This window comes from Oenanthe melanoleuca, chromosome 6 (genome assembly GCF_029582105.1).
Source record: "Oenanthe melanoleuca isolate GR-GAL-2019-014 chromosome 6, OMel1.0, whole genome shotgun sequence".
Taxonomy (NCBI): Eukaryota; Metazoa; Chordata; class Aves; order Passeriformes; family Muscicapidae; genus Oenanthe; species Oenanthe melanoleuca.
Genome location: NC_079340.1, coordinates 10568243 through 10590714, shown reverse-complemented (window position 1 = coordinate 10590714; position 22472 = coordinate 10568243). Strand labels below are relative to the sequence as shown.

Here is a 22472-nt window from a genome sequence, read left to right as displayed (position 1 = left end):
TTATTACACCTCTAACTCCTGAAGTGACTGTCTTTTAAGAGTGTTCCAATTTGCCCTAGCACTTAGTTAATGGTTTCTGTGATGGATGAGATTTTTACTCCAATTTTCTTGGCAACACAGTGAAGCACTGTGCGGAGATAATGTCAAAGGCAAATAAATGGGACACAGAGAGGCTGTTGGAACCAGCTCCATGCTAACAGCGCACACAGTCAATTCAACTATGCTGTCAACTGCTAACACTAACCATTTTACAAATGGTAAATTGCAAGAGAACCTTATTTTATCGACAAATGCCCTTCCTAATTCCACAGTTCTTACATCCTAAAGCTGCTGAATTTCCCTGAAATTTCCCATTTTCCCCGTTGAATCGTAGCAGTTACCATTGCACCATCTTCCTATCTGTTACAGAATCAGCATACTAGAGCTTTCTGCCTTGGCTCTGGACTTTCTGAAGAAGTGACTCAGTGCTCTGAGATTCAGTACTTCTGAGATGGAGAAAGGATCTCTTCTAGTTCTTCTTACCATCTGATAATCCAGCGACCTTTCCCAGCTCCCCTTCCCCTCTTAGATTCTACTCAAAATTCGGGTAGTTCTTCTAGCTTTAACACTCAGTTCAATTTTGCTTTGAGTTCTAAGAAGTCTTGAGCAAGCTTGGGGGAGGCTGGCAAATACTCCCCCTCCTTTAAAAAACAACAACAACAAAAAAAACCCCAACCCAAACCCAACCCCCCATTTACTTAAATAACTGCATGTGGGAAAAGAGAAGGAATCTTGATCATGTGAGTGGGTGACACACTGGTGTGTATCTGCTTTGTCAGACATCAGAAGGGCGTGGGTGAGGAAAACTGTGCATTTGCCATTAGTTCTAGCACGCTTTTGGTTGTCAGCTTTGATGAGCGGAGCATTAGCACACTAGACAAGTGCTAAACCCACACCATTGCTCAACAGTTCCTTTCACTTCGGCGCGATTGCTGCTGTCTTTGTGAGCAGGCTTGCTCCTGATCCAGCGGGAATAAGGAGTTCCTCAAGGAATTCCTCCAGGGAGCAGGTGAGGAAGTGCAGACAATATGAGGCAGCCTGTGTGGGGCCGCACGACCTCCCTCGGCCTTGCCTTCCGGCACACGAATGTATTTTCATGGTTAGCGAGGCACTGAAGACATTTTGCTCTATGTATGAGGAAGGGAGTGAAGGTGACAGAAAGGTTTCTTAGAGAGATCTCAAGGTGTGGAAAGCGAACAGAAGGGGAGCCGGAGGTCGGGAGCATTCCCACCTGCCAGGCGGTGCTGCCTCAGGCGGGAGCCATCACCTGCTCACTGGCCGGCTGTCAACAGCTCAGCCTCTCTCCCGGGAGGCGTAAAAAACTCAAAATACTCTGGGGGTCGTTTTATTTGCTGTCTTTCCTTCGCCTCGGGCTCGGCAGGTAGGCTCGGCCGCGCTGTCGCTGACACGGCGGGCGGCGCTCCGGAGCCCTGCGGCGGCAGGAGGCACCGCTGAGGGCTGTGCCGCAGGGCCGGCCCGGCCCGGGGAACGCGGCCACGGAACCAGCCCGAGGTGACAAAGGCGCCGCCGAGGGGCCGCGCTGGGACCGTGAGGGGCGGGGTAGGCTCGGCCCGGGCCCGGGGCGCTGGGGAACGCCCGGCGGCGGGTCACGGCGAGAGAAGCCCGCGGGACCGCGGGGCCGGGAGGCAGAGCCGGGCTTCCTGCACGCCCCCTTTGTGTGGAGCACGGCTGCGTGCGGAGCGGGCGTGGCCGGGACATTCATTTCCGCGCTGCCTCGGCCCGGCGGGAGAGCGGCGGGGCGGCTCGGCTCGGTCTGGGGCGCGCCTGGCTCGCCGGCTGGGCTGACGGGAGCAGGCTCCGGAGCGCCGCCGTGTCCATGGACTAGCGCAGGCAGCGGAGGGACCCCCGCCTTCGCCCGCCGCCGCCTCGCCCTCCGCCCGCTCGGCGAAACTTAGCGAGCAGGCTCTGCCCGGTGAGTGCTGCCCGCCCCGCCCCGGGGGTCGCGCCGAGCTCCGAGTGCTCCTTTCCCTCCCCGTGTGGAAGAGCCGGTGTTTCTGCCCCTCTCCCCGGAGCAGTCTGCTCCCTGCAGCGTCCCCGGGGCTGGCGGCCGGCGAGCCGGGGCACAGCCCTGCGGCTGCCCGAGTTTCCCACAGCGCGGGGCTGCGGCGAGCCCCTGCCATTGTCCTTGTCCGCCAGAGGAAGCCGGAGGGGCCGGGCGAGGCTTCCTCTGGGAGCTCACGCTAGCTTGTGTCGGTGAGCTACCACGAGGGAGAAAAAATAATAATACAAATTTAAAAAATAGAAAACGGCCTTTCGGAGTGCTGCAGCCGGTTTGCCCGCTCCGTTGTCCGCCCCGGCTGCTGCCAGACTGAGCCCAGGCTGCTTGGAGGGGCGCCGTGGGTGTAAGGATTGAGGCCCGTCGCTTAATTTTGAAAATATTTTAACTTTAATTGCCTGTAGGCTGTGGTAATGAGGGACCTCTCTGACACCCTTTCAGCCTCCTGCTGAACAGCCCCGGCCGTGGAGCGCGGTGCCACAGGTGATGCTCCGTGCTCAGTTCTGTTCTGGCTCTTGCTTAACCTTCCGTGATCTGTAGACTTAACATGTCTCTCATTTTGAGACTTCTGGGTAAAAAAAAAAATTAAATAAAACCCGACAAAGAAACCTAACCCATGCTGTAAAAGAAGCTACTTGTTTGGGTGTTTTTTCCTTTCTTTAGTGGATCTTCCAAGGAGATGGTGGTAGAGGTGTGAAGGATATTTTAAAATGACTGGCAGGACAAAGTTCTTCCAGCACTGCTTTTTAGTTTGTTTGGGTTTTTGTTTGTTACAGTGACATAAGCCTTGTGACCTAGAACTCTGGATAAAATGGAAGGAGAGCAGTTCCTAGAGGATGGAAGCACAGGGTGTGTCTTGTTCATAAGTGCTCTCTGGTGAGATGATCCATCTCTTTCCTGGCTATCTCCAGCAGGGAGTAAGGCATCATTACTGAGACACTTTATACTCACAATAAATGTGTGAAGCTTGAAATGCTTTGGTGTGGAAGGTTGACACAAGAATTGTGTACAGAGAGAAGGGCTCAGGTGGGAATTCAAGTCTAGTCATTGGTGTGAAGTACGAATGAGCTGTGGCAGAAACTACTTTGCAGCTTTTGATTTGGTTTGTGTGTTTTGTTTCTTTTCACAGGAATTCAGGATACTTGAGTTGGCAGAAGGGTGTTCTTTGTCCTTTGGTTAATGATACTGGAAGAAAGTACTTTTAGGGTGTACTCTATATCCTTTTAGCTCTGTTCTTGGAGGATGGAATATAGTGCTGTTATCTGTCCTTAGAAGGTTGTCTTGCTCAAAACTATAATGCCACTGAAACAGGAATTTTTAGAAATAGCTTTCCAAAAGTTTGGAAGTGCATTTATATTGAAAAAAACAACGTTACACAGCTGGCATTTTGTTTTGTATTTGTTGATGTTGTTCCCAGGTGGACTTGCTGAAGGTGCAGTCTAGGTCTAAATTGCAGTTATGGGAAGCTGGGTGATATGTGCTCCGTGTGATTGATTGATTGATTTTTTTTCTTTTTTTTTTCTTTTTTTTTTTTTTCTTTAAGTGTAAGTTGATCGAGTTAGCTTCCTTTGTGTTGAAGCATTATCTCCAGTCCCCAAATCAGAAGAAAACTCACTTAAGTCTTGTTCATGTTTCTGGGCACAGGCTTTGCCTGACATTCAGTGCATTGTGGACAAACTAATCATATTGTTTCCCGTTTAAGAGCTCTTTCCTGTCCTTCCTGCCTCCTTGTGGGGAGCGGGAGGGTGGCAGAAAAGAAAGAAAAAGTGTGATCTTTTAGTATCAATGTCTGTGCAGAGCCTTCACATGGGTAACATACCTAACAGGACTGCAAGGGGTGTGTTCTGGGCTGCCTTTTACTAGCGTTAGGCCTTGTAATACTTAATGAAACAGCCATAAAAAGCCCTTGCTTTGAGCCCTAAGATGCTGTTTAGTTGGGATGCTTTCCTGGGTATTGAAGGCATAACTTTTTGCCTCTTGGGTGTAGCAAGAAAATTGTTGACATGGTGTCTTATGAATTTGGTTATATCTGGATGATGAATGAGTTTATTGTCTGCTTCCAGTGAATAACTGGGGAATATTGGATTGCTCTGTTTTGAGGCTGACCTCTGATTTTCTTAGAGGTATTTTAATCTAGTTTATGAACCTTTAGTGGGTGGCTACTAGTGTGCCATTACCTGTAAATGGGTGTTTGGAAAAAAGAGGAATTTTTCTGCTGACAATTTATTCTCATTCTACAATTTATTCTCATAGTCTATCAAGTTTCTCATTGTGGGTTAGGTGTGGCACAGTTTGAGCACTGTGTGAATAAATTAAACTCTTGTTTTGATCTCCCTGTGTTTGTTCAGAATTCTCACTGGGGTGTGAGGGGAAGTGGAGTTCACAGAGCAATTGTCAAAACTGTTCCATAGATCCTGCCTTTATTTTTTTGCTTTTACAAAAAGTTTCACCTGGGTGGGTATGGAAAAATCTGTGGATTTCAGATGCACTTTACTTGTGAGCTCTCTGTGCCATGTTGCTTTGCACTGTGGCCTCTTGTGTCAAAACTTCCTGTTTTTTGGTACAACAGACTTTCATACTTTGCCACCTGTGGTGAGTTTCTAAGGCTAAGACAGCTGCAATTCACAAAATCCATGAACGTGCTGTGGTTCTCATTTTGCTTCAAGCCGAATTTGGTCTGATAAAGTAAATTCTAACAGTAGATGATGCAGGCTGTTACTAAAGGGGAATTAAGAAGAAGTTATTTCTAGATGCAAAGGTTGTATTCTAGATCCAGAGGATGGTCCTTTGTCTTCCTCTCTGGTCTGGCCTGAAGTCTCTGGCTCTTTCAGAGCTGGGCTCTTGGTGGCTTGGGTGGAGCTACTGATGCTGCCTTCAGCCCCTGGCACAGTGGGCAGGAACAGTATCCTTCTCCTTGATCCTTTGGCTCATGCTCAGACAAAAGTATCTCCTAAGTGTTAAGGACAATGTCAGACTAAAGCTTATCAAGGTTAGACGTGTGTGGGTTTTAAAAGTAATAATTTGGATGTTCCCAAGAATACAGGAATTGAATTTTGATTTAGCAATCTAAAAAGAAGGAGAGGGACTGAAATGTCTGAGCTCTGACTTAATTTTAAATGCATAATTTGACTATTTAAGTATAGTTGAAGCTCATATTTGATTTTTTATTTTTTTTATTCTGGATAAAATCTGCTTTCAGATGGTCAGCTGAAAAATCCTTGTTGGGCAAATTCTTCTATTTTGGGAATGTCACAGGTGAGGATAACAGCAAAGTGCAGGTGTTGAGATCACCTGCAAAAATAGTGATCCTTATACATTGACTGTGGAAGATGTTTGCAGCTGAAACCGCTGCCTTGAATGGCCAGGCTTTTGCTAAACCTTTTAGCCAATCTGACATAAATCTTGGAATTGAAGCCCTCAGAGAGAAGAACCATTCTGCTTGACTTGTGAGTTCTCTTATCACTTGTGCAGAAGGCCTTTAACAAATGAAAACAAAATATGCTGGCCACAATAGGAGCTATATCCAAACCCAGGGCTCTTAACTGGGTTTAAAAATAAGTTTATTTTCTGTTTTGGTTCAAACTGTGCCTCAGCCCCTGTTTGGCAGGGGGGAGGGATCAGCACTTGTTTTGCTTCAGTGTTTCCTGTCTTTCTTCAGCTCTTTGGGGGCCAAGCAACAGTGTTTTGTCATTTTCATTATAGCACAGCTTATGTATGATACATGTGAGTGGAAGAACTTCTGCTCTTCCCTAGGGTAAAAGCTCTTTGTGTCATTGTCTTCGGAAGTTGTGCAAAAGCTGAAAATCTTAGGCCTGTCCTCACCCTTAATCTAAACCTGTTGCAGCAAAGAGCAGACAGGACTCAGTTTCTTCATGCAGAATAGCCAATTCTTTATTCACAAAGCTCATATTTATAGGAAATGTCAGAAGTGTGTTAGACCTAATTGGCTAACAATATACTCAGTTTATTGGTTGGTAAATGGCTAGGGTGTATTCTGTCAAATCTCTCTATTTTTGGTTAGTTTACATATTTTGTTCACTGATTCTCATGGGACAAATCTATTGTTTATGCAGGTGCAAACTTATTTTTCTTGCCAGAATATGTTGTTGTGTTAACTGACTTTTAATTCCTCTGATGTTCTTACGGGAACTTACCAGCTACTGCTAACTTAGCTAGAGTAGCAGGGCCTAAACCATATTTTATAAGACCTTTCTTTTATATCTCTACCTGTCTGCAACATAAACCTGAGTGGGAAAGGTAAGGGTGTAATAAACACAGGGCTCTGCTTCCCTTTGATCTTTGTAGTAAGCATTGTTGAAAGTTGTCTTGGTATTGTAGAAGAGCTTCAGTGGTTTTAGGAAAGAGCTTCTCTGAGTTTTACGCTCCTGGGCTAGAGAATAAGCATTTATACCAAACTGATAAAGGTCTTCTATGGGAAGTCCTATCCTGAAACTCCTTAATGTAATTGGGGCTCTTTGGCACTAATTGGCTCAGGCACTTTTTGAGCTTTTGTGCATGTGAACTTTTGGCTTTAGGGATTGTTTTGTTTTGGCATTCTCGTTCTGTTTCAGGCAGGTTGTTAGTGTACAACCCCAGATATTCATGTGGCTCAACAGCCCTTTCCAGAAATCTCTTTTCCTCTTTTAATGGTTTTTGTTTCCTGCTCAGTGGCTAAATAATTGATACTTGAGTATCTCTGGAAGGGAGCTTTAAATAATTGATGGACTTGAAGGTAAGTCAGGTGTTTGAGTTGCTGCACTCGTGGCTACAGGATGAAGCAGAGTACTTGGAGGCAGCTGAAAGCTGTGAATTTTAGTATTTTAAAAAAACTCATTTGTTCAGCTTGGCAAGTTGTGTATTTTTGCTTTGGGACATAAAATGGGATGCTGAAATATGTTCATTGACATCTAGAAACTTGTGGAATAGAAAATAAAGGGAATAGCCTCAAGTAACTTGGATCTGAAGGGAGGCACCTGAGAGGTTGGACTTTGGTCTTCATGTGAAGCAGCCTTCTGACTGCCAGGGTATGGAGCTGATTCTTCTGATGCATATTGCTTTTCCCTCAACAGTTTGTTATTAGATGGTGCTCAGGGAAGGACTTCATGGGGGTGAAATATGCCTGCAGTGGTGTAGCTGTTATCTCATAAAGGGTAAAAACAGCAAAGCTTTCTACCCTGCCCTGAGTACTAAGTTACTTCAGTTTGGCCGCATGGCAAGCCTGCGGAGCAGGAAGGTTCATCAAAAAAGTTGTCTGACTTGAAGCTAATGGAAGGCAATTAGTGAGATGACTCTTGGAAAGCAGTTGGTGAGATGGCTGTTGGAAGACAGCAAGGCAGCTTTCTTTGCCAAGTGTCCACCAGGCTGAGCTTGCAAAGGATATTTTGGCAAAGTGGTCATAGCAGTGGTCTGCTCCTGCACAACAGGGTGTTCAACTGAAAGAGCCTGTCCAGCTGGGGCGGGTGAGAAGGGAAGGTGTAGTTCAGCTGTGTGTTGTTTTATCTGAGCTGCCTGCTTGTGTAGCCAGTCACTCTGTACTGTCAGCCCATTTACATGGCAGTTTCCTGCGTTGTCACGTTTTTCCATCAGGAGGTATGCTTCTCGTTTTACTGAAGGCACAGGTTAGGAAGTGTTTGTGTCTAAGCTCTGCACCTTCTAATTCTGCTGGCGTGTGTGTAATTAGCTGTTGCAGAGACTGAGGTTTGTGTTGGAAGGAGCACTGGCTGTGTCCCTTCACAACCTTTGTTGCCCTGATCTCTAAATGGCACAGTGTTGTTCTTGGCATCATCTTGAGAGGTGGAAAGCCTGTTTTTCCTCCTTCCCCAGGGGCGGATACAGAGACTTTGGGCGAGACAGTCAAGGCTTTCTCACGACCTGCCAGAACACTGGCTTTTGGGGGAAGGGCTGGAGCTGTTCAAGCATGGGCTTGTCCTGAAGCAGCATTGGTTTTTTTCTTTTTAATCTTCCCTGTGATGTGGTAGCATGTGCAGGGGGCTCTGCAAACCTGCTTGCTATAATTCCCAAAGCATTAACTTGTTTCTGTGTATTTGGGCTGGGACATTTTTTCTGCTGAAAAGCTGACAGTGGCTAGGATTGTGAGACATTGGTGAAGGATGTTTTGTCCTATCTTTAAGGTTTTCCAGTCCTGCCTTGGAGGTTTATCTTCTAGTTGGATATTTCATGAGTATGATTCTATACCAGAAAGGAGATAAAGAGGTGAATTACAGGCTGGTTGAGCTGTCTACGTGGCCACAAAGAGCCATTTTCTCTTGTGGCTTGTAAACTGGTGATTGTCCTCCTTGGCAAGTGAAATGAGGCTGTCCTGGTTGTGTTATAAATGCAGCTGCTGGAGGTCGAGGGCAGCAAAGGAAAGCTTTGAGAGCACTGTCCCCAAACCCTCCATGACTTTCCCCAAAATGTAGCATTCGCTGGTACCTCATTTGAAATGAGTGTTCCTTGGTGTTGAAAGCATAGACCCTTTTAATTGGGGTATGAAAGCAGAAAAAAAAGGGGTTTTATGGATTGAATTCCACATCTTGTTTCTGTGACATGAAGTCAGCATTGTTTAAACAGAACAAGTGGTTAATGTAACTAATATTATCCAGATATTGTGGTTATTTATTAGCATGCTCGTTATTGGAGATCAGATTTCAACCCTGAAATTTTAATTTTTTTTTAACCAAGAAATACCTTGATTTGATTTAAACTGTTAAAATAAATATCTATTTTATTATATATGTATATATATAAATTAATATATAGTAATGTTCAGTGGGAAGGCTAAGAAATATGGTGTGGATGTAGACAGACTGCCCTTTATATCCAAGGCAAGGAACATTTTTAAGAAAGCAAACCACAAAACCCAAAGCAAATTATATGCTCATCACTTGTTTGTTGCATATTGCTGTAATCAGTTTCTCAGGGGCTTTTTCTTATGAAAAGAGAAAATGAAGGTATATTCTTATAACTTGAGACTGAGCAAGTGACATTCCTGGAAGTGGAGAAAAGTCATAATATGTATAAAGTTTAGGATGTTCTCTGAAGTGAGAGTGTATTTGTCAGCAAAGAAAGTTGGTGGCTTCCTGTCTCTTTTATGATATGAGGTGGTATAGGAAATGGAGGGACCCATTCTTGTTCTTGAAACCTTTTGTTCTGTGTGGAGGGATGGGAGGGAGCAGGCAAAGTGTATAAAACAGGTTATGTTACTGGTGGATTACTAAATAGAAGTAAAAATATTCCCCAAACTGGAAGTTCTGGCTTCTCAGATAAGGTATTTTCTTTGTAAGGCTTCCAAAACCTTTGGTTAGAAGGAAAAAAAAATCGTATTACATGCTTTTTTTAAACTAAGACTGAGTTTTGCCTTACAACTGTTGATGTTAGAGAAAGTGGGTGTGTATCTGCTCTCATGAGAGGTAGGAGACAGCAGCTGAGAAGTTTGGGTCAGCTAAGATTATTCTGGTTACTTGTTCTGACAGGTTTTGCACCCTGGGGTGGATAAATTCCTGCTCAGAATGACTAACTGGCTTCTGTGTTTCCCAATACCTGAAGTTGCTGTGAAGTAAAAGGAAAGCATGACTTGTTGTGTATAATGAGTAAATTGCAGCACAGACAGGGTCCTGTTCAGGTGAAACTGGTCAATAGCTTTATTAAAGAAAGTTTCCATAGACATGAAATATTTTACTCAACTTTTCTAAGATGTTAATGAGGCATCTATTGAACTGTAATGATAGTATCTAGTATTGCTGTCACTCACTTTGGTGTGATCCAGCTGGGTTTTAACTCCAGAGATTTATCCAATAGTGCTTTTGAGGATAAGGTCAGTGAAGGCCTACATCCTATGTTCCTGCTCTTCTCTGTATTTCTTAAATATTAGTAAAGGGATGGATATCTCACAATAGGATCCATCTCTCTTCTACTGTGTTCTCCTTATGTTTGGAAAATTGCTGGCTTTTAGGTGTCTACATGTAACTTTTCCTTTTCTCACTGTTCCCTGTGCCATCTCTTGCATTAAGTCAGAATGTGGAGTATGTGCTTTATTTGCAGTCAGCCACTTTGAGCAGATTTTCCTTGGTCTAGATAAGATATCCTTGCCTTTTAGTTGATACCTTGGTCAAGCACCTCTGTATGTTGAAGCAGAAACTGCCTTATCTGTTCAGTTACTACTTCAATGAACCTGAGGTATTATACTAAATTTCCACAATACAGGAAAATTCTGTGGATGATTGAGTCGTGCCTCTCCTCGATGTCAGTAACTAAAAGTATTTGTAGTTTGTATTGACATTGTCAAGACTTCCATTGTACAGTGTCATTGACTGGCATTGTGATCAGTTTGTACAAATGAAAATATGGAATCTTTGGAACTTCTTATTTTTGTGATTTTTTTTTTTTTCTTTTTTATTATTAATAGTAGCTTTTTGTTGCTGAGTAGGAATAAATACTACTTCACATGGAAGTAAGGCCAGCCAACTGTATCTTTTGTAGCTTCTGTATGAAGAACAGTGACAAGTGAAATTGATAGAACTGCTGTTGTCCTCTGTTACAGCTTTTGAATTGCTTTGGGAGCAGTATTGCTTGCCTTTTAAACTTCTTTAGTTCTGTTAGTTTAAGAAATCAGCTAGAGCTGAAAATATTCCATAAATCATAGCTTGAATGGCTCCTTGAATTACAGTTGTGCAGTGTAGAACATTTATGCCAAAGGATTGGTGAGGTTAGTCAAGTGGGGAGCTCAGAAGAGCTTCTTGATGGTCATGTAGCTTATTCCCAAAAATAGAGTGTCCACTTTGTGACTGAGTTCCAGGCACTTACATGGTGTTTTGGATGCAACTCCTTCATTGACATAGAAGTAATGGCTTGGCTGAAAGTGCAGCATAATGAGTGTGAGGTACAGAGACCTGGAGTGGAGCTTTTTTGAATTATGGGTTCCTTGCTTGGGGTTTGGAAAGGCTGGTGTATGTTTCTGACAAGTTTTCTTAAGCTGTAGTTTGTGATGCAGTAATAGAATAAACCCTGGTCACTGAAACATTGAAACCCTTCCCAACAGCCTGGGGATTTGTTCTCTGAGGATTGTTTTTTAGTGCTTACAGTGGAGCAACTTCTGCTTGAAATATGCTTTGAGTCTTCAGCTCAGTACAAAATAAAGGTCCCAAAAAATGATGTCTTAAGAATTCTGTCTGGCTTTGGCCACATTTTCCATTTAGTTCTGAGTTTTGTTATTTGCCATTATTTTCTGGTGAAACAGGTATTAATAATATCTGTCTTTCACCATAAGCCTTTCAGATTAAAAAAATACCCTTTTGTTGATTAATCCTCACGTTTCTTCTAAGAACGAACAAATGTTTCTCTGCTCATCTGAACTGCAGCAGAACTAAAATTGTGCTTGTATTCCTTAAGAGGAGCTTGTCTGCTCTTTTTGAGGCCCTAGTCTGAGCTCCTTGGAGACAAAATTGCAAAATGACACATGCTTGCTTGGAGTTCCTGAGTCATCAGCAAGACTACTGTCTGTTTCCAGGAGCAGATTAGCCTGTAAGAGCATCAAATCCTGTCAGTTTATCTTGCCTTTTTGCTGTACCAGCTCAGCCCTTCCATGTGAAAATTTGATGGCCAGCACCCAGATACTGTTCTGAACCCCTCTGGTGGTCAGCTTCTGTCTAGGATGTGGAAAGAGCAGTCTGTAGGTGCCTCTTAGAAGGTCCTAAGAATATTTCTGAATTTTGGCTGGTCAGGGATTAGGCTGCCTTTTACCTTCACAAAACCCCCTAATGATTCAGCACCTTCAAAGAACGACAATTGTTTCTAATGGCACTATGTCTTGAATGAGCTGATGTTTTTTGATATAGATTTGGTCTTGATGGAATGGAATTGAGTCATATCAAAAAAAGTCATAGACCAAAATACATCTCTTGCTGTATTTTAAAAATCCTTGCTCCTCAGCATGTTCTTCTTTGTCCATTTGCTTCACCAGCTTCACATAGATGGAATGCTTTGTATTGATGAGCAGTGGTGGAGAAGCCAACAGCTTGGCAAATGACTTTTTTTTTTTTTCTTTCTTGCCTCAGATGTGTCCCTGTTCCCCCAGCTTCATCTGTTTCAGTGTGTTGGATTCAGGTGTGCTGCTGGTTTAGGCTGGCACTGGAGGGGTGCTGTGTTTCCATGGGCACACTCAATCTGCCACTGCATTTGCTTTCCCATCCTTGTTCTGCCACCCTCCTGACTGCCCCCACACTGGCATTTCTATGTGCTCTGGGTGAGGTAGACTGGAAGGCTTAAAACTGTTTACTTCTTGATGTGTGGTATAAGATTACAGGATTGATCTGAAGATTTGCTAGTGGTTTGCTGTGTGGCTGTTTGCTCTACTGGGAAGGTTGATTAATGGTTCTGGGTTTTAGAGGGGCAGGGAAGGGGATCAGGGCTCTATATGGTGGCAGTTGGAACTTCAGTGTGGCTTAGGTCTGCTGTGTAAAGTACAATCCTGTCTCTGCAGGATTAAAAGAGTTTTTGGACCTAGGTCTAGAAACTGATGTTGTTTCAGTTGTTCTACACTTGACATCTTATCCATGAGGATTTCTCTGCACATCTACATTAGATTAGTTGAAGATCACATCATCTATTTATGAGAGTTAGGAATATGCATTAGGAATATCACTAGCTGTAGCATTTTGAAGGTAAGAGTGCAATTGTGGGTGTGGAAAAGCTTTGGAAATGGCAGTAGCCTCTTGATGAATGACTACATTTTTCCCTTCTCACTAAAGCTGTAAACACCAAGACAAAATTATATTCAACCAAAGCAGCAGTGCTCTGTATCTAATTTTTAGAAATTCCTGTTGCTGTGAGTAGGTGATTGCTGTCATCTGACACAATGTGACTTGCTTTGTCTGAAACACAGTAGAGAATGTTATTAGTCTGTGCTACCCACATACTGCTTTAATCTTCCAAGTGTTTTTAGCATTGCCTAACCATAGCTATGCAGCCTGTGCTGTGAACGAAGGGAATTACTGACAAGCAGATTTCTAGACTGGTAACAGATGCCCTCTGTGTTAGGAAACATGACTGCTTTTAGTAAAAACTCAGGGAAAGTGGCTATATTGTCTTGAGTGGACTGCTTCATTTGTTTGTAGTGTTAGGGGGAAAAAAATCACATACCTGTACCTCAGATTTATTATGCTACTCCCATACCAGTCATACAGTGTTCAGTGGTCTGTCAAGAACCACCAAAAGAATTCTGATGAAGGTAAGCACAGAGCGAGCCAGATCAGCTCTTAAGATAGGCAGGTGTTTTGGAAGCTAATATCTGAGAAGCTGTGTACTGTTACAGAACAGCTTCTTGCTAATACTGGTAATACACCCCTCCATCATTTCTGGGCATTTAGAAATGTGTATGTTGAAAAAATGCTTTTTCATTCTGCTAAAATACTGTGATTGGTATTGACTGTAGTTGTTTGAAGTGTGGAGAAATGTCTTTCAAGCTGGTGGTCAAAACAGCGAGGTAGGTGGTGAGTAGAGCTTACCAATAAGGGTATTTTTAATGCTCTTATTCCTGTGAATAGTTTCAGTGAAGCTGGGGCTGAACAGTTGAATATAAGTCCAATGCCAGGGAGGGTAAGCTAACAAAAAGTAAGTCTTCAGATGATGTTTGTATTTTAAGTCCTGAAATTATTTGCTTGCCTTTTTGCCTGAGGTTATTTTAAGCCTCTTTGTCCAGAAAAACCTCATTTTTGTGAAGTTTAATGATGTGCTAGCTAAATGCAATCTACTGCTTTCTCTTTTGTAGATGTAGCTGCCAGTGCTCCTTATGTGCATTTTGCAGTTGCTGCTTCTGTCTTTTACCAGGTTCCTGATTTTCACAAGGAGGAGGCAGAACAGTGATGGAGGCCTCAGTGTGTCTGCATCTGGAGAATACATTTGCACTGGCAGCCTGTGTATTGCTGTAAAATGGGGTTACACTCATGCAAATGAAGTCTTGGACTCTGCTCAGACTTGTGGGATTCTGTTCTTGTACCCTCTTTCCTCTCTTGCCCAGGCACATCAGACTGACTGACTTGGACAAGTGTATGCATATTGATTGTTTAAATATAAATTATAATTTAGAGCTAGAAACTGAAATCGAGTTGGGAAAACCAAACTTTGTTCCTTCTCTTGTATTCACTCAGTTGTGAACTTAGATAAGCAGGAGAGTGGTGCTTAAGCAAGAGTTCTTTGCTATGATTGATAACAGGTGTAAAGGTTCCTATATTTTGTCTGTTACACTGGATGGATTGTGAAGGTCAGTAACTAAATTACAAAACTCATTTTATGTGCTACGACTGGGCTACATGTAGGAAGGTCCTTTCCAGTCACTGCCTATATTGCCATAAAGTGCAATTTCCTTTGCTTTAACAAAAGTTGAATATTTTTTGCTATAAATGGATTGTGTGCATCAGAAGTTATAAGGTGAAGGAAGAAAACTTCAGTGTTTGGTTCAAATTATATGGAAATTGACATCTGTACTCTAGAAATACCAAGCTCAAGTATTAATTCACACTCTAGTCTGTATTGGATGGGATTCTCAAAGCTAACTTCTGTTTCTTCTGTAAGTGGGAGTGTTTTTTATACTTGGGTGCAGATTCCTTTCTAGGAAGAAAACCCCAAAAACAAACAACCCCAGGAACCCAAGTTTACCTTCTCGTAGCTGTGGATGTGGTGCAGGCCAGTTGTCCGTTCCATGGTCTGGGTTTCAGACTTTACTGGGTAGGCTTGGTTTTTGCATGCTGTCTGTGAATGACCAGGCTGGCACAGTAGATTTTCTTCGTTAGGAGGTATTTGAAAGTTCTGCATTCTTGTTTCCTTGCCTTTGCAAATGTTTCCCTGACATTTACCTCAAGGAAGTGGAAGATTGAAATGCTGCTTATCTGTCTTAGGCAGCACTCAGCTGTCCAGAATGTGAGGGCTGTGCAAGTGCTCACTCCTGCTGTGAATTTACAGTTTCTCTGTTTTTCTTTGCATGGCATTTCTGCAGAGGTGGTTTAGTTATGATTCTCTGAGCAGCTGTAGTTCTCTGAAATACTTGAGCAAGAGCTGTGGTTGAACCTTATCTCTCTAGTGTGTTTAAGGAAGCAAACCAAACTCCTCAGAGCACATGGGTTTTAAATGGTGGGACTTTGGTTCTTGAGAATAAAGCCTCTTACAGGAGATGATCTGGTAAAGGAACACACAAATATGGAATAGTTGGGTACAACTACCTTTTATATTTGACACATCTATAGATACTGAGTGATTCCAGGTAACCACTTTGGATATCCTGCTAGCTGGATTGCTGGACGTGCAATCCACAGGGTTTGTGGATAACTCCAAGCAGCCATCTGCAGAAGTAAAATGGTTTTGAAAGAGTGAGAGGGCAGATGAGTATCAACTTGCTGATGCAGATCTTCCTAAACTAACTGTAGAGTGAGTTTCCTTTGTGGGTGTGCCTGCCCAGATAAAACATTAGGGTGCTTAAAGATAAGATTATTAAGCAACTGATACTGAAAGGAAGTATAGGGTCAGTGGAAGTTTGAGCTGGCTTTGAAAATACCTCTGGTACTCCCTTTCTCAACAGAGTGAGAGATATCTGGAAAAAACCCTTAATTCATGAAATCTTTGCCTAATCCCGTTATTCTTTTTCTCCTGTGCAGACGCTGTGCTGTGGAAGATGCACTATTACCGATATTCTAATGCAGAAGTCAGCTGTTGGTACAAATACTTGCTCTTCAGCTACAACATTGTCTTTTGGGTGAGTACAAAGTTTTGGGGCTGAAAGAGTTTAGGCATAGCTAAGTTTTATTGACTTCATTACTCTGTTCAAGAGAACAAGCTGAAATAGTTGCCTGAAAGCAGGAAGCTGATGTATAGTGTACCCCAGGTGTTTTGTCATTGAAGTTTATCCCATATGAGAAATTAATTATTCTTGAAAGTGTGAGGACTCGGTGTCCATATTATCCATGTTAAGTTGCTTCCCTGTTAAAAGAACCCTCTTATAATGTTTCCTTTCAGATCATCTTTGATCTCTGTTGGGTGGTGTAGCTGTAAATACACTCTGAATAAGAGAAGAAAGGAGCTGCCTCAGATGTGTCAACAGCTGGCAGCACATGTCACGCTCTATGGGCAGCTGAATTGTCTGATACAGTCTTGAAATGCTTAGCTATGGACTAACCTGCCTATAATGTTTGTTTGGGTGTGAACAGGTACAATAATAAATGAATGGTTTTAGATATGTATGATGGTTAATGAAGCACCTGCTTTGGAAAAGAAGGCCCTTTAAAGGTTAATGCATAGTGTTGCACTAGAAAGAATTAAAATGTCTTTGAGGGGAAGAGGAGGAAGCAATTCAGATAAATGCAATAATTCCTTTTGGAACTTTCAGGCCAAATGTTAAGAGTTTGCACCTGAAGTCCTAGGAACTGTGGTCATGGAAAGGCGTGAGTAGTCCTGGAAAAGTGCAGATACAGTGACTTGTCCCGTGCTAGCAGTAAAGTTGCAGAAAACCACAGAACTTTTTGCTACTGTCACCACCTTTTGTTTACTAGTGCAGTGCTCTAAGATGATACTGTAGCATTAAGCCACAGTAGAGTTATCCTTTTGTGGATACCGGGGCATGCATAGTGGAAGTGTTCATTACTGATGATATTTTCTGTGTCACAATTGAGGACGCCTTCAGGAGGTCAAAAATTGTGCTTAACAAACCACCAGCTCTGCAGTTCCTTTTCTTCTCTATTGTACAATTCCCATGTACCTGTAGTGAAGTGTGGCACAGTGAGAAGTGATATTTTCCAAACTGTTCTGGTTTTCAGAGAAATCCCTTCATAGCTATGTGGATGCTCTTCAGCAGTTCATGGTTTCTAGTTTCTAGAGTGTCAGGAAGTGGGGTCTATGACTGACTGTTTCTGACAACCTTTTAAAAAGCTGAAATTTTTTTGTCTTCATTGTAATGGGAAAAGATTGTCAAGAGTTTGCCTCTGTTTTTTCACAGGAATCAATTTTGTATCTTTTTTCTTCTCTGCAGTCATTAAATTTTTTTCACCTTTTAAAAACTGTATTCTCTTGAGATGAGTGGTGAAGATCTAAAGATATTTCTGTTCTTTAAAGAGAAACTTTTAAAGAGATGCCAAAACATTGAGGAGAATTCATAATACAACCTGTGTGTTTCAGCTGATCTGTTGGCTGGAGGAATTAGCTTTCTGAACAGGTACCTGTATTCTTGGTATCTTCCTCAACAAAAGGGTCTGATGCTTCTGCTGACTTTATCCGGCTGACCTGGTAAATGATGTACAGCTACAGCTCTTTTGATAAGATTTTTGGCACCTTTAGTTGTAGAACAAGCTATGTAAATGTTGAGGAGAGACACCCCTATAGGCAATCCATGAATCATTTAGCTGACACAAGGATTCAGGAGTTTGTGGAATCCTACTGACTGAGGTGACTACAAATTCACCATTTGTGAAGCTGAAGAGCTATGAAACCAGAGGTGGAAATGTAACCATAACTCACAAGCAGCATTTAAGGAGGGAATGCTAGTTTTGATTAATCTTCCTTGGATTGCAGGACAGGTGCTTCTGAGAGCTTGTTTGTGAGCATTTGTTAGGGAGCATGGCTGCTCTAGAGGTGGATGAAGATTGGATTTAGCTAGATGTCAGAGGACCTTTTGCCCATATAAGCTGTTAGAGCTTTCCTGTGTTTCAGCTCAGGACAGTTTATGGACAAACCAGGTAATATACATGTAACTAGTTGAATTTGTTCTTCTGTCATACTTATTAAAGGTAAGTGTTGACTTTCCAATTGTAGCTCTAAAGGTATCATTGACTGTGTAATCTTTAAAGCGTGGTGATGCAGTAATTCTCAGAGTTTTTAAACTCCTCACTGAGTGGTTACTGCAGTTTGTGTCGTGCTTCAAATACAGTTCACTTAGATTGTTACAAAATATTGAACTCAAGAGGATGAATATGACTAATAATGGCAAGCTCAGTGTAAAGATCCTTCAGGAATCTGTAAATCTTTTTTTTCAGGTGAGTGACTTGGGGATAGAAAGTTCTGGCTTTTAGTTGTGGACTGCTGGCTTGTAATACCACTTCTCTATTCTTCTAAGAAAGAGAATGGAGGCCATAGGAAGGCTCTGCCTAGGCATGATTTTGATGTGCAGTTTCTTTGTTTCCATCTTGCTTTTTAAGCATGCTCAAAAGACTTAGCTTGTCCAAGTACACTCTTGTTAATGAGAGGTGATAAGGCAGTACTTGCAGCCATTAAGATAGCAGTGCAGAGAGCAAGATAAGGCTGGATGTTTTTGTGCTTGAAAGCTTTTTTTTTTTTTTTTTTTTGTCAAATAACTTCATTTGTCATGGTGCAATTTAAAGACTAACAATGCCAAGTGAAGAGCTTGGTTTTGGCACCTTTCTGTTCTGAATCATCCTGGCAATTGAGTGAGCTCTTCTGTGAAAGCTCCGGTGCTTTGCCTCCAGCTGAAAGGGATTTTTTTTTTTTTTTTTTTTTTTTTTTGGTAGACTAAGAATTGTACCTCAGCTGGGCAATGGCTGTTTTAGTGAAGGATTGCATGTGTGCTCTGCCAAAGCCTTTTAGGTTACTTATGAACTCACTGTCTCACATGAATTGAGAGGAGAGGGTAAAATAGCTTTTAGCTACTATCATCTGAATTTATCTTCTAAAAGTCTGTAGTTGTGTGTGACTCTTAAGGAGTGTCAAATTTGGAGACAAATCCAGAACTTGTCACTCATCCTATAGATGTGGCATTTTGTCCTGAACATGGTGATGAAGGGCAAAAATTCTCTTCAGTTCTCGAAAAGAATTGAGTTTGTCTCTTTGAAAAATAAGAGAAGACTGGGTTAGTATAAGGTTTTCTTGGCTTTTGCTATGTATGTTGTTTTCCAGAAACTTCTGCAACAGCAGTGCTGTGCCAGGAAGTGGAGAGAATGTACCACCAGGTGGTTTTCTGACTCTGAGAGGAAGAGTCTCCGAAGAGACAAGGATAGGAAGGAAGGGGCTGCAGGCTGCTGATTGCTCTAGCATGGGTGGAGCTGCAGTGTAAAACAGGATTATCCAGGGAGTGGGAAATGTATTCTCTGTAAGAGTGTACAAAACCTGCATGTAATTCCTATTGCTGCTGATCAGACCTGGGGACAGACCAGCCCATGATCAGTTTGTGTACTAAAGTTGTCTTGCAAGAGTCAGTTAGCTGAGAAACAAATTAGCCCTGTTTTCTCACTTGTTAGTGTGATTCTGACAGCACAGTCGTAGAAATTAAAGGAATTCCAAGTGTGATTGAGAATGGATAAATGGGTAATGCTTAAAGTGGTAATTTGGGCACAGTGTCACTGAGTTTGCATCATATTGTACATCTGAGCAGAGCCTACAGTTTGATGCATTATGTTTAAAAAGTGGATTTATCGGTTCTAAAGCAGGAAATAAGCAAATGCTGGTAAATAGTGTTTCAGTTTCCTGTTCAAAGGGGCACAATCGAGCTGCCTTGTCTATGTTTCCATCTAGCCTTTAATGCAGTATATGGCTTAAAGGACTCTCCAGCACAGTAGTGAAGTGGGAAGTCCAGTTTGTTCTTGGTTACATGTCATTCAGATTCTGGGGAAAGGCAAATTTCAAAATGCATATTTCAAAATGTCAGCTTTTTTGAAATAGCTGACTAGCCTACTCTCACATTGGGAACACTTGATTGCCCTTGCTCCTTCTCAGCTGCTTGTTGTCCCATTCACTCAGGCATTTAGTTCAGTAAGCTGAAGAAGGGTAAAACCTGTCCTTTAGTTTAGGCAGGATCAGTTCTCTGTTCTGCCTCATAGCCATCACTTGGATGCCTCTGTACAAGTGTGTTAGAGAGGGCATTTTCCTGGTGCTAATTCTCTGTAGAACTCTGGGCATGCTCAATGGCACCAACTTGTGAGCTAGTTTGGTCACCACGGTTTTCAGTGAGGTACTTTAAAGTATCTTGCAAATAGCCTTTAAAGCAAGAGAATTTATTTTCATTTCACTACTATTTGACTTTGCAAATTGGTTGTTTTGGTAATTGCACCTGTCACTGTAGTGGCTGATAGCTTTGTTTCTTCTGCAAGTACCTCATACTTCACTGGATTTTTGCTAAAGAAATTTTTAATGTATCTGGTTTGGTTGCTTCTAGTGAAAAATTTGAATTACTTGTCTTAGCTGAATTAAGTTTTAGATTTATCCACATTGTTTTAATGAGACTAAGTTTATTTTTCTTCTGATAAATTCAATTTTAATTGTAGGTAGTTTGCACAGATGCTTATGAAAATAACTTTGCAAAAGTAGTATAGTTTCTTGAAACTGAACGTTTCATAAAAACATGAGATCAAAGTTTGTTCCAAGGTGAGAATAATGCATGCTAGTGAAAAATATACTCAATCAAAAATCTGTTACAATTTAATTAAGAAGATAATTATAATGAAAGGCAGACAGTCTGAAGAGGTCACCCTATTTGCAAATTCAATAGTACAATATTAGTATTCTAGTACCCTTAGTATGTATACAGAGAGTGGAATATGTCTTCCCAATTATTTTTTTCCACCTTGTTTTCTGTAGATAAAGTTCCTGAAGATCCAGCTGTCTGTATAATTTACCTTGATTACTGCAAATTACACCAGTTATCTTCATTTGTCTCCTAGCATTCCTGGAGCATTTGGAGTGAAAAGGATGAAGGATGCATCAATTACATTCACTGTGCAACTTAATGACATACAATTTTGACTACTGACTATTTTCCATGCTTTTTTTGATTGGAGATCACTGGGTTAAGATCTAGGGTTATATTCTGTTTATATTTATATTATATTTTTATTCTGTTAAGATCTAGGTCGATATTCTGTTTATATTTGTGGTTTTAATAGCATTTTTCAAGTTATGTTTTGATCCGAATGATCACTTCAGATGTTCTTAGCTGCTTCAGAGTCCAAGGTGAATAGTCATTGTGCTATATTGCTTATTATGCAACATCTGGGAATTTATTTAGCACTGCTTTGTCCAGTTGTTTCGGTGGTTTTGGTTGCTTAATGTTTAAGAATATGGCATGTAATAATTCCTGTCTAGACAGAAGTGTTTAACATAATTTGAGTAATTTTTACAGAATAGCATGGATGATGCTTGCAACCCTTTTTGGCTTTGCTTTTCCCCACTCTCCCCAGCAGAGTAAACCCAGAACAACTTCACTTGCCCTGAGAGATATTAGGGCAAGCAGCCCATGAACTCAGCAGTATTTTACTCTCACACATCTGTTTTCTTGTGTGACTGTAAGAGGGTTCCATTCTTGCTTCTTGCCTGTGCTATAGAAAATTACCTGTGATGCCCATTTAGTTGGTGGGAGGTGTTGCATTTCCTAGAGAAAAGGATTCCTTTTTCAAAGTGTTTTTTTTCAGTTGTTGGGATTTACTCTTCAGTGTGTGTAAGGCTTGGCACTGGGGAGGCAACTTCAGGATAATTGAATCATTTAGGCTGGAAAAAGATTTCTTAAGATTGAATTCAGCCATTGACCAAACTGCCAGGAGTCCATGTTCTAAGTGCCATGTCTGTGCATCCTTTAAATATGTCTAGGAATGGTGACTAAGCCACTTGCTGCAATGCTTGATAACCTTTTCAGGGAATAAGTATTTCCTAATATCTGATTCAAACTTCTCCTGGCTCAAGCTGAGGCCATTTCTTCTAGTGCTGTTACTACTTATGTGGGAGAAAAGACTGGTATCCACCTCACTACAGCCTGCTTTCAGGTAGAAAGCCATAAGGCCCCTTACAGGGTTGAATGCTTTTTAACTTGGGAGGAGGAGCTGTCCTTGGGTTAAGGAGTGGTCATTTTAGTTTGATTGTTGAAATTGGATGTAAAACACAAATTGCCTGAGCATTGAAGAAAGGGAATGAAATATTAGAACAAGGAGCTCTTGCTTCATTTGAGTGACTGTAATTCAGAAGTATTTATTATACAAGCACATGAATTAGTGGAGGGTTTGTTGTAAGTTAGATTTAGTGCTTATGGAAAGTAAGCAAACAGACCATTAATCTAACTTGATTCAGATGGGCTTAAAGTAAGGATTCAGAAGACAAACTGTATCTAATCAGAGAGGAGGCTAATATAGAGAGCTTTGACACTGAGAAGTTACAAGGAGCAAGCATGGTTACTGTCATAGCCATAATATTGGTACTATTAAGTGACTAAATAGGGAGTAACCTCAAAATGCATTAAATATTCTGACATCTTCATTACTGGGCAGACAGACATTTATAGCAAGTCATTGGGACAAGGATAACTCCCACTTGCATGCTGCTTTCTGGGATTGTCTGTTAAGTACCATATGCTTCTTGATCAATCAGGAAGAATCAAATTAAAATACTTTTTAAAAAGTAATTTATAAAATGCATAAACGTTGTGGAATAAATGCCCTTCAAT

General features: G+C 41.7%; 1 protein-coding gene across 1 annotated transcript in view; it reads left to right on the top strand.

Moving 5' to 3' along the window:
* Window positions 1–1657: 1657 nt before the first annotated feature.
* The window catches only part of TSPAN14 (tetraspanin 14), a 34325-nt gene continuing 13510 nt past the window's right edge, over window positions 1658–22472 (top strand). The window contains exons 1-2 of the mRNA XM_056495428.1: window positions 1658–1972; window positions 15700–15797. Coding sequence (XP_056351403.1) covers window positions 15717–15797 — 81 coding nt within the window. The 5' untranslated portion in view covers window positions 1658–1972; window positions 15700–15716. The remainder of the gene's footprint in view (window positions 1973–15699; window positions 15798–22472) is intronic.